Source organism: Lissotriton helveticus, chromosome 5_1 (genome assembly GCF_964261635.1).
Source record: "Lissotriton helveticus chromosome 5_1, aLisHel1.1, whole genome shotgun sequence".
In the NCBI taxonomy this organism is placed as follows: domain Eukaryota; kingdom Metazoa; phylum Chordata; class Amphibia; order Caudata; family Salamandridae; genus Lissotriton; species Lissotriton helveticus.
The window spans coordinates 272,933,406-272,945,815 of record NC_136065.1 but is presented as its reverse complement, the minus strand read 5'-3'; the positions used below and the strand labels follow the sequence as shown (position 1 = coordinate 272,945,815).

General features: G+C 46.9%; 1 protein-coding gene across 1 annotated transcript in view; it reads left to right on the top strand.

Annotated features, from left to right (window-relative positions):
* LOC144753103 (zinc finger protein RFP-like) overlaps nt 1-3,766 on the top strand; it is a 136,578-nt gene extending 132,812 nt beyond the window's left edge. The window contains exon 9 of the mRNA XM_078640892.1: nt 2,344-3,766. Coding sequence (XP_078497018.1) covers nt 2,344-2,858 — 515 coding nt within the window. The 3' untranslated portion in view covers nt 2,859-3,766. The remainder of the gene's footprint in view (nt 1-2,343) is intronic.
* The last annotated feature ends 8,644 nt before the right edge of the window (nt 3,767-12,410 follow it).

Genomic DNA, 12,410 nt, shown 5'->3' with positions numbered 1-12,410 from the left:
TTCACTTGTACACAACCATAGAAATTCAGCAGTTATAGTTACCTGAGCTACCTGAGCTAACTATAACTTACATCCCCGCAATGCACTGCTTATGACTTCACATATTACAGCACTCATGATATGGTCAATGACATCTCAAATTACATCACTGATGATGTTACTGATAACATCATCAAGAGAGTGTAAGTGTTTTTAAAAGTTTATGGGTGTTAAGTATATGTACTAACATACTACAAATGTTAGATCAGTATACTAGTTGTACTACTAATGAGAGATAGGCAATGTTACTTGTGTGGATTTAACCCCCAGTGCTCGGGGTCTGCTGGGTCGTGCTCGTTCAGTGGAACAAATGAGCAACTGTACTATATGTGTCTATCTGAGTGGCATACTAATTTGTTTTTTATATGTCTCTTCGTGTGTGTACAAGTATTTACACGTGTTCTATGTGTGCTTATGTGCTTTCTATCTATGTTCTTTGTGGTTGTATGGATGTACTGCTTCATTTTATAAAAACCTATGTGTGTGTGTGCGGGTGTGTATGTGGGTGTGTGTGTATACACAATAATGCACAAGATGTGCACCATCTCTCCTCCACAAGGATACTCACTGTAGTGCAGTGGAGTGCACCATGAGATTGGTTCACCATGTAGCACACATAGGTTCTGGTGCATAGTCTGCATACATTGTGTTTGCGGTGACCCTTTTGTGTTTGCTGCCACCCTTTTCTTAATCTTGCTAGTAACTTTTGTATTTGTATATTGTGTAATGCCTCAAGTGATGTGTCGTGGGTAAAAGTGCTAATGCTACAAAAACAAAATCAGTATGCTTTCATTTATCGGTGTGTAGGTTTGCACGTGTGTACATTCACATGTGTATCTGTGCGGTGTGTGTATCTCTGGAAATGTAAATTTTTGTTCCTCTATGTAAGTATGAATCCATTTGTGCATTTATATAAGTGAACACTGTGAAATTGTGCATTTGTGTATATGTGAACTTGGTCTCAGTGTATGCATGTATCTGGATGTAAGGCTCCATGCAAGGGTTTCCTGTGCGCCTTTATGTAATGTGAAAAGTAGGGCCCATATGTGTAGTGTGTGCAAGTTCCCATTAGGAAATTGTAATTTAGAGAATCCCTAATTTGCAATTTCTTATTAGCAATTGCGATTCCGTCAGAATCGTTATTAGGTAATCGCTAATTATTATTTACGCTTTGCGATTCCCAAATAGCGATTTCTATGGATTCGCTATTTGGGAAGCGCAAAATGGAAATTTCGTACATATAGGTCCAAGCATTGTGTCATCTGTAATATTCACAAGTGCATTTTTAGGCACAGCTGGCAGTTTTATGGCTCTGCCCATGATTATTTCATGGGGAGACAATCCTGTTCTCCTACTTGGAGTACTGCGTAGACTCATCAACACAAGAGGCAAAGCATCAGGCCATTTCAGAGATGTCGAGGCACACACTTTAGCCTAGTTGGATTTCAAAGTCCCATTGACCTGTTCCACAATTCCAAAAGCCTCTGGTCGGTAACTGCAATGTAGCCTCTGTTCGACTTGCAATGCTGGGCACAACATCTTTCTTAACAAAAATCAATATCTTTGACACTTTCAGAATTTTCACCCAGTGTGTCTGGGACATTGTACTCTTTTTTCCTGCCTGGCACTGTCATGCAGGAAATCGCCGGACCAGGTGAGGAATAAAAGCAGCAGAAGGCCCATCCTACCTGGAGTGGTTTTCTTTTGTTATCATACCAGCAGTTGTTTGGTGGCCTGCCAGTGGGAAAGGGACTCAGGAAGCCAAGTTGGCCAAGTTGGCCAAGGCTCAACCATTAGAACAAAGCATTTACCCCTATAAACAAGGCAAGGCAACCAGCAGGTGGGCTGTTCAGGTATTAGTTCATTTTTGGCGGATGTTCCCATTACCTCCCAGCTCAGTATGAGTCTGTTAGTCTAGGAAGTAGACAGCTGGCAAGGCTGTAATGGAGATTTATGGGGTTGGTCTAAATGAGATAGATGTGGACAAGAGTCAAGCTCTGGGATCAAAATCTTGAAGAATGGGTTGAAATCAGAACCGGGGGAGGACAGAAATCAAGCAAAGACTGAGCAGAGACCTGCTACCTGGACAGTTAAGATGATGATAAAAGCTATGGTGAAAAAGAGCAAATAACTGGAAGCCAGATGTAAATGAAGTAGTTGTGAAATCAGTTTTGCGCACAGGGAAAGAGAGTCAGGGGTGGTGATGCCTATGAAACTTTCAATTGATGTGGTAGATTAGGTATTCTTTGTTATGTAATAAAACACTTGCATTTAAATCTAATTTAATGTGTTCCTTTGTTGCAGGGGTTGTTTTTCTGGATTCTAGCACTGCTTCCCGCTGGATTAATGTATCGGAGGATTTAAAAGGTGCAATTGCCCAAATTGAAACAGATGTTGAAGACACGCCTGATAGATACGATGAGTGGCCCTGTGTCCTGGGGCGTGAGAGGCTCACCTCTGGCAAACACTATTGGGAAGTCCAGGTGGGGGATGCAAAGGAATGGAAACTTGGAGTTTGTGATGAGACTGCAAACAGGAGAGGGGACATCACAGTGGCACCTTATAGAGGATACTGGGCAGTGGGCCGAAAGAGTGAAGACATATACATCTCATACACTTCCCCATCACAGACCCCTCTCAGTCCATCCATGCCTCTCAGGACAGTGGGAATTTTCCTGGACATTGAAGCGGGAAGAGTTGCATTTTATAATCTAGAGCAGAGAACTCTGTTATTTTGCTTTCCTCGCTACCCTCTTCCACGTACCCTGCGGCCATATTTCTGCACTTGGGATCTAACCAGTCCTCTGCTAATCATTTAGGTGACTGGAGAAAAATAAAAGAGCCCAAATCAAGGTCTTGTTACCATAACAATCTCAACATCACTGTTTGTATTGCAGTATTATGAAAGTTGTGTTACACCTCCAATTTTGTATTTGTGAAGCTACCATTTGCGCCTTGGATATGCCTATGATTGCCAATCATGCTCTCATGTCCACTGCTCAGTGTCTATGTCCTTTCTGTTGAGCTCCCATTTGTTACAGATTGTTCTCCTCTGTTCAACTACCCTTTCAAGGAGTGACTGCTATGTTTAGAATCCATTTGCATCTCTGTGATTTAGTGTCCTTAAATGCTGTTCAGATCTGTTCTCAGTGATACTATCTAATCTGTTTTAAGCCAACTCCCTGTGTCTGTTCTTTACATAAATTACTTGTGTCTGTGTCACTGTTTGGCCTGACAGTCTATGATTGGCACAGTGTGTCACTTCCTGCTTATTAATATCTTCAGCCAGTCTCTAGACAATTGCCTCATTGTTAAACAGTGTTAATGTCAGTGATTTCGTAGAAAGTCACTTAAAGTCGTCACTAGGAATTTTATTGATGGTCTAATTCATGAGTGGTAGGTGATGTCATGTTTGTGATAATGAGCAGTTCCCTGGGGGAGGTAATGTGACTTACAGAAGCTACACTAACAGAGTCATGAAGACATGGCTGAAGTTGTTTATTGTAACCTTATTTCCCTTGAACTCCATTTCCTGCTGGAATTTGTAAGTGGTTGACTATAATGCTTTGAAGAAAGCATTAGAGCTTTCATTCTTTGTGTGGAACTAGCACTGCAATTAGAACGAGTTTATTGGATGACATTTATTCAGATGTGACAGAATAATCTAGCATCTACTTTATATACATCTATCCTCCAGGATAAGTGGCAGATGTTTGAGAGATGTAAAGCCCACTTGCAGGAGGAAATAGTATTGGAAATCTGATCTCCTCTGGTTAGAATCTTGTGAGACATCCCCAGAATAAATTTAAACATGTCCTCTTATGAAACAAATGATCTGTGTTTTATGAATTACTGGATTCTTTTATAAATGTGTAATTTGAAGATGATAAATATTAGAAACGTAAAACTGCTAAAGGATCATTGTATGTTCTTCTCATGGTATGCCCGGTTGTGAATGAGCTTTGGATTGAGAAAGTGCAAACAATCCAGCTGTTTCTGAAATCTCTCTACATACAAATAAACTATATTTTACTGAATGAAAGAGGTGGAAAGACCACACAAGGTACATAGTTGTGGTGCAAGATGGCCCTGACAGATAGAAAGAAGTTAATTCTGTAAAACTACAATCCGGCAAGAACAGCAAAAGGTAAAGTCTGGCTTTCTGAAAATGTATAACGTGGACTCTATGTTAGGAGATTCATTAATTGTGATGTCTGAAAAAGTTGTATGCAGAAGCTGAAATGTAATTGCTATTTAAAATATATTGTACCATCCCTATGCAGTGAGTTGATTATGGTTTCATCGATACTGTTTAGGACATTGGACTATTACAATTGTATAAAACTCATAAATTAACACTAAACAAAACATAGTTAAAGATTAGTTACGGTTCAGTTAACGCAAAATCAAAAAAGTGCTGAAATTTGCCAGTTATGGTGTGCAGGACACAATGCCCATCTTAACTCACACCCCTGTCATGTTTTATTCTGTGCAGCCTTTTATGTTTTTACGTGCCTAAGGCAAGCCCATCTGTGCCCAACCGCACTTGGCCCGTGCTCAGCACCAGGACCCAGTGGCGTAACGAAACATGAGGGGGCCCCCCTGCAAACTACATGGAGGGGGCCCCCCTCCCATTCTTCGTGCCAGTCTAGAGCTCTCAGGCCAGCGACCCACCGTACTGCAGGGGATGCGGGGCGATTGTTATGCCACTGGTACCAATCCAGCCATTATAAGTAACACTGGATGGTGGAGTCAAAGGTTGGGCTTAGTCTGCCAGCAGGCTATCATAGGTGGTAGTCCATTCATTACAGGGTCCCTGCCATCAGTAGGCCGGGGAAGTTTGTCCAATTTTAGGTGGGTTTCCTGGTGCAGACTCCTGTCATGATATACAACATCGGGCCCACTCATCGTTCAGTTTTGACAACAGTGCATCCACTGCTCCTTCTCATTTCCATTTTAAAACATTGGACAATGCTTCAATGCAGTATTTCAAAAGCAGATGTAACCACAAAGAGCACATTTTGATAATACATTTTTATTAGACAATAGCAAGAGGCATTGCATAGCTTCATACTTTGACCCCAATTCCATCACAGTCTCTCTCTCTCTCTGTCAGTCAGTATCTCTCTTTCAGTCAGTCAGTCTATCTCTCTCGGTCATTCAGTCTCTCTTAGTCAGTCAGTCAGTCAGTCAGTCTCTCTCTCTCTCTCTCTCTCTCTCTCTCAGTCTGTCAGTCAGTCTCTCTCTTAGTCAGTTAGTCTCTCTCTTAGTCAGTCAGTCCCTCTCCCTGTCAGTCCCTCTCACTGTCAGTCTCTGTCAGGCTCTCTCTCTCAGTCTCTCTCTCTCTCTCTGTCAGTCAGTCTTCCAGACAGTCTTTCTCTCCCTCTGTCAGTCTCTCTCAGTCAGTCATTCTCTCTCAGTCAGTCTCTCTTCTCTCTGTCAGTCAGTGACCCTCTCAGTCAGTCAATCTCTCTCTCTGTTAGTCTCTCTCTGTCAGTCTCTCTCTGTGGGTCTCTCTCTGTCAGTCAGTCTCTCTCTCTCTCTCTCTCTCTGTTGGTCAGTCTCTCTTTCTCTGTCAGTCTGTCAGTCTCTTTCTCTCTCTCAGCCTCTGGCAGTCAGTCTCTCTCTCTGTCAGTCAGTCTCTCTCTCAGTCAGTATCTCTCTCTGTCAGTCAGACTCTCTCTCTCCCAGTCATTCTCTCTCTCTCCCAGTCAGTCAGTCAGTCTCTCTCAGTCAGTCATTCTCTCTCTACCTCAGTCAGTCACTCTCTGTCAGTCAGTCTCTGTCAGTCAGACTCTCTCACTCAGTCAGTCTCTCTCTCTCCGTCAGTCTTTCTTTCAGTCAGTCTCTCTTTCAGTCAGTCTCTCTCTGTCAGTCTCTCTCACAGTCAATCAGTCTCTGCCTCTCTCTCTCTCAGTCTCTCTCTCAGTCAGTCTCTCTCTACCTCAGTCAGTCTCAGTCAGTCAGTCTCTCTCTCTCTGTCAACCAGTCTCACTCTCAATCAGTCTCTCTCTCTCTGTCAGTCAGTCAGTCACTCTCTCAGTCAGCCAGTCTCTCTCTCTCTCAGTCAGTTTCTCAGTCAGTCAGTCTCTCGGTCAGTCAGTATTTAGTCTCTGAGTCAGTGAGTCAGTCTCTACTCTCTCTACACTCTCTCCATTTGCTCTCTCCATTCTCTCTCTCAACTCTGCCCACTCTATCTCTACTGTCTCTCTATCCACTGTCTCTCCTCTGTCTCTCTCTCCACTTTCTCTAGCTCCTTTCTCTCTCCACTCTCTCACTATCTCTCCCTCTCCACCCTCTCTCCCTTCTCTCTCTCTACTCTCTCTCCACTCCCTCTCTACTCTCTCTCTCTCCACTCTCTCTCCACTCTCCACTCTCTCTACTCTCTCTTCACCCTCTCTTTACTCTCTCTCCACTCTCTCTCTCTCTTCACTCACTCTCTCTCCACTGTCTCCCTCCACCCTCTCTCTATTCTCTCTCTCTCGCCACTCTCTCTCTCCAATCTCTCCACTCTCTCTCTCTCCACGCTCTCTCAACGGTCTCTCTCTCCGCTCTCTCTCCACTGTCTCTCTCTTCACACTCTCTCTCTCTCTCTCTCTCTCTCCAGTGTCTCGCCATGCTCTCTCCACTCTCTCTCCACTGTCTCTCTCCACTCTCTCTCCACTGTCTACTCTCTCTCCACTGTCTCTCTCCATTCTCTCTCTCTCCACTGTCTCTCTCTCCACTGTCTATCTCCATCTTCTCTCCACTGTCTACTCTCTCTCCACTGCCTCTCTCCACTCACTCTCTCTCTCCACTGTTTCTCTCCACTGTTTCTCTCCACTCTCTCTCTCCACTCTCTCTCTGCTCTCTCTCTCTACTCTCTCTCTCTCCACTCTCTCCCACTCTACCTCACATGGGCATCCGCAGAAATGTTTCCAGGGGGGGCACATTTTTAACTTCATCCCCATCCCCCTTGCACCCTTCTCCCCTCTGCCTTGCACCCTTCTTGCCCTCCCTCTTGCACCTTTCTCCCCCTCCCCCTTGCACCCTTCTCTCCTTCCCCTTGTACCCTAGTCCACCTCCGCCTTGCACCCTTTTCTACCTTGCACCATTCTCCCCTCTGCCTTGCACCCTTCTCCCCTCTGCCTTGCACCCTTCTCCCCTCTACCTTGCACCCTTCTCCCCTCCACCTTGCACCCTTCTCCCCACCACCTTGCACCATTCTCCCCTCCGCCTTGCACCCATCTCCCCTCTGCCTTGCACCCTTCTGTCTTCCTTGCACCCTTCTACTCTCTACCTTGCACCCTTCTCCCCTCTGCCTGGCACCCTTCTCCCCTCTGCCTTGTACCCTTCTCCCCTCTGCCTTGCACCCTTCTCCCCTCCACCTTGCACCCTTCTCCCCACCACCTTGCACCCTTCTCCTCTCTGCCTTGCACCCTTCTCCTCTCTGCCTTGCACCCTTCTCCTCTCTGCCTTGCACCCTTCTCCCCTCTACCTTGCACCCTTCTCCCCTCTGCCTTGCACCCTTCTCCCCTCTGCCTTGCCACGTCTCCCCTCCACCTTGTACCCTTCTCCCCTCTGCCTTGCACCCTTCTCCCCTCTGCCTTGCACCCTTTTCCCCTCTGCCTTGCACCCTTCTCCCCCTCTGCCTTGCACCCATCTCCTCTCTACCTTGCACCCTTCTCCCCTCTGCCTTGCACCCTTCTCCCCTCTGCCTTGCCCCCTTCTCCCCTTTGCCTTGCCACTTCTCCCCTCCACCTTGCACCCTTCTCCCCTCCACCTTGCACCCTTCTCCCCTCTGCCTTGCACCCTTTTCCCCCTCTGCCTTGCACCCTTCTCCCCCTCTGCCTTGCACCCATCTCCTCTCTACCTTGCACCCTTCTCCCCACTGCCTTGCACCCTTCTCCTCTCTACCTTGCACCCTTATTCCCCCCTGCCTTGCACCCTCCTCGGCCCCCCTTCCCCTCTCCCTGCAGACGCCCACATGGTGCTTCAAAGAAGAGTGCTTACCTGAGGGCACCATTTTGCTGCCTCGTCCCTTCTCATGTGAGCTTTGCCCTGGAGATTGCTCTCTCTGTGGGCCCCCATTCCCACCCTTGTCCGGGTCCCGAGCACTGATATGTGCTGCCTTCTGCTCTCTGGGGCCCCACCCCAACCTTGTCCCTGTCTCTTCTCTTCTCTTGTGGGGTGGGGCCCCCACCCCATCCTTGGCCCTGTCTCTCCTCTTCTCTTGTGGGGTGGGGCCCCCACCCCATCCTTGGCCCTGTCTCTCCTCTTCTCTAGTGGGGTGGGGCCCCCACCCCATCTTTGGCCCTGTTTCTTCTCTTCTCTTGTGGGGTGGGGCCCCCAGGGCCCCCACCCCATCCTTGGCCCTGCCTCTCCTCTTCTCCTGTGGGGTGGGGCCCCCACCCCATCCTTGGCCCTGTCCCTCCTCTTCTCCTGTGGGGTGGGGCCCCCACCCCATCTTTGGCCCTGTTTCTTCTCTTCTCTTGTGGGGTGGGGTGGGACCCCCACCCCATCCTTGGCCCTGTCTCTCCTCTTCTCCTGTGGGGTGGGGCCCCCACCCATCCTTGGCCCTGTCCCTCCTCTTCTCTTGTGGGGTGGGCTTTGCTTATGAGAGGAGAGAGTGCCAGAGTGGGGGCCGGGCTCTGTGCTGCCTCACAGGAGCCGTGGAGACTGCTGTCTCTGGGCCCCCACCCCACCCTCTTTCCGGGCCTGCCTGGCTCTGACTTAAGAGAAACAATGTATATTGATACTTTGTTTCTCTTGTCAGTCAGTCAGAGGGAGGGGGCGAGGGGCTCAGCCTGCACCTGCTTCAGACTCAGAGGGAGAGAGGCTTGCTTCAGCGCAAGCCTCTCTCACAGCTCCCAGAAGAGCTGAAGGGACCGGGGCCCCCTGGGGCCCCCTTCAGTAACTGTAGAGAGTGAGGCCCCCCCGCACTGCGGGGGCTGCGGGGGCGTTTGTTACGCCCCTGCCAGGACCCCTTGGTAGTTACAGGCCAAGTAAGGCACCCATTCATAACTATGATAGATCTACCCTGTAAAAGCCAAAGGGGGCAGCCAGGGCCAGGGACTGCACCTGCCTCTCGGTGGATGCATTACCGGCACCTCTCCCAGGAGTCTGTCCTAATTGTAAAATCCCCTGACCCAGGGTTTTAGATCTGCCCATACGCACAAGAGAAGATAAGAGGACAGGGTTAGTCGGCAGTGAGACTCAAGTATTCAAATGCATATTGCTGAACGCGAGGTCCTTGGTTAAACACAGCCAAGAGTGCGCAAGGCTTATTAAGGAGAAGGATAGAAAAATGGCTTTCATTACAGAGGCTTGGACAGATGATTCATCTGGCCCAGATAAAGTGACGAACACTCCTCCAGGGTTCTTATGCCATACTTTAGATAGGCCTATTAGGGAAGGAGGAGGCTTGGCAGTGATCTACCATGGATCGATTAAGGCAGCTTTTCAGCCTATCCCAATAGAAACATGTGAAGCCTTGTCTTTTAATCTCAGTCTATCCCATCATCACACCTTCAAAGGAAGCTTATTGTACAGGCCACCAGGAACTAGAACCTCCTTGATAGCCTCCCTTGGAAATGTACTGGGTGAGGGCTTTTGTTCAGAGGCCTATACAATCATGGGAGATTTTAATTTTCATTTGTAAGCACTTGCCGAACCTGACACAGTGATTTGAATGATCTGATGCATAGCGCCAGCCTGAAGCAGCGGGTAGTTGGTCCTACCCATGTGACAGGACATACCTTGGATGGTATGTTACCCAATCAACCGAGCCTGTATCTTCTACCCCTGGTGTGGTCCGATCATGCCGCCGTCCAATTTGAGTTAATACTGACAGAGCATCGCGGAAGGGGTCAAGGCCCAAAAGAACATATAAGAACAAGAGCTTGGAACGAAATTGAGGGGACAGCTTTGCAGGAGCTTCACACCTCCACAGCAGTTCAATTGCCGTTGGGAGTGGAGGAGGCGAGCCCCGTATATACGGAATGGCTGGAGCGAGCCTGTGACATAATAGCTCTAGTCAAAACCCTCCGTCCCAAAAGATAACAACCCTCCGCTCCATGGTTTACAGAGGGGTTAAGAAATCAAAAACTCATTTGCAAACAACTTGAGCGAGTCGGAGGAGAAGCTATAAGGAATCAGAGAAAAAGCCTTACAAACTTAGCCTGCAGAAATATAAACAACTCATCTTTTCTGCCAATCAAAAATGTTATGCAGTTTGTATTGAAGCAACAAACAATTCAGTAAAAGAATTGTTTAGAACAGTCGCTACCCTGGCTTCACCTAAGCCTGCCACAGTTCAACCAAGTCAAAACTAAGCAAAGAAATTGCCAACTTCTTTCTGTCCAAAGTGGAATCTATCTTTTTGGCCTTTAGTGGGGCAAGTACAGATGGGACGAATGTGGCTAGGGAGGAATACAAGTTTGTGGGGACTCCAACCTCCACCTCTGAGAATTTCTCGCTGTTGTTCCCTGATGATATTCAAAGAGCCTTAGGGATGTAAATTCAGGGTCACCTTATGACCCATGTCCGCTTGCGGTGGTTAAACTGGCCCAGGGCCCGATTGCGGCATCATTATCATCTATATTTAACACTATGTTTGTAACAGGGCATTTTCCCACTCGCTGGAAATTGGCCTCTATTCTGCCCCTTCTGAAAAAAAGCCTACCTTGGACCCTAAGGATCCAAATAATTTTTGCCCTATCTCTAGACTCCCACTCCCAGCAAAACTGTTTGAAAAAATCATGAACAGACAACTAAGCACTTTTTTAGCTGCGACACAAGCTCTGGATCCCTCTCAATATGGTTTTAGAGAGCCACTGAGGAGAACAGGGAAGCCATTTATCGGGGTGGCAGGGCAGCCCTGATCTTAGATCTGTCCGCCGCCTTCGATACGGTCCATCATGATATAATAATGGCCCGTCTAAAGGCATATGGGATCCGTGGGAAAGCATGGGATCTTTTAAGATCTTTTCTTGCTGATAGAGGACAAATTGTTGCGTTGGGAGACTACTAGTCTAAACCTTTTGCGATGCCCTGTGAGGTTCCAGAGGGGTCCTCTCTCGGTCCGACGCTTTTTAATGTGTATGTTTCCTCTCTGACCCCCATTATTAGTGCATTTGGATTTGGTCTCACCTCTTATGTGGATGATACCCAAATTGTGGTGTCTCTGACACCAGGCAAAGAGGTGGGAATTGAAGGACGTTTCCAGGACTGCATGTTGTCAGTGGGAAGTTGGATGGCAGAAAATTGCCTAAAATTTAACACGGGTAAAACTGAGGTTATATTGTTTGGCAACAATACCAACTTTTGGACACCAAACTGATGGCCGGACTCGATGGGTACTCTCCCTGTCCCCACAAAAAAGGTTAAAAACATGGGCGTAATAGTGGACGAGAGTCTCACCTTTGGTCACCAAGTAAATTCAGTGGCATCGAAAACAATGTATGTGATGAGAATGCTCAGGAAAATATTGCTGTTCTTGCCTCCGGGGAGCAGACAAACAGAGGTCACGGCTCTTGTAAAGGCGAGACTGGACTACTGTAACAGTCTTTACCTAAATGTTCAACAAAGATTCTTGAACAAATTACAATTGTTGCAGACTTCTCACTGGTACATCGAGATTCTCCTTGATTTCTAAGGAAATCCCAAAATTGCATTGGCTCCCGGTAAGGAGTCGAGTACGTTTCAAGGCAGTGTGCGTGGTTTTTAAAACACTCCAAGGTACAGGGACAGACTATTTGAAATGGCAATTCCAATGGTATATACAGGAAAGAACATTGGGATCAATGGGAGCCAAGCTGGTCCTAGTGTCACACACAAAAAAAGCCTGATGGGATGGCAGAAGCTTTGTTCATTGCGCGGCAAAAGCCTGGAACGATTTGCCATTCCACCAGAGAAATTCCACAGAACTTTTGTCCTTCAGGAAGGGCTTAAAAACTTGTCTCTTTTCCCAATAACACGCTCCCAATAAAATCCGTTCTTCCGTTTTCGGCCATTAGCTGATCTAGCTAACGCCAGGACACCTCCAGGAAATCGATGCGCTTTAAAAATGTCATTAACATAGCATAACATAACATGGACTAGAGAGTGTACTGAGCAGGGCCGGCAGATGCATGAGTTTTGGTGAGCATTGCAAAATTCACAGAAAAAACACTGTTTAAAAGTGAATTCTGTTTGAAGTTCAAACTTGTAAAAGCACTGAAAGCTAAACTGTGTGTTTTGTTCAGTGAAAAGATAAATAAATGTGAGTGTATATATATATATATATATATATATATATATATATATATATAAACACAACCAGTCTCACATTACTGGAGCCCAGCACCCTTCAGGGCGGCTTCAGTGAAATGGGCACGGAGCAGCCCATTAAA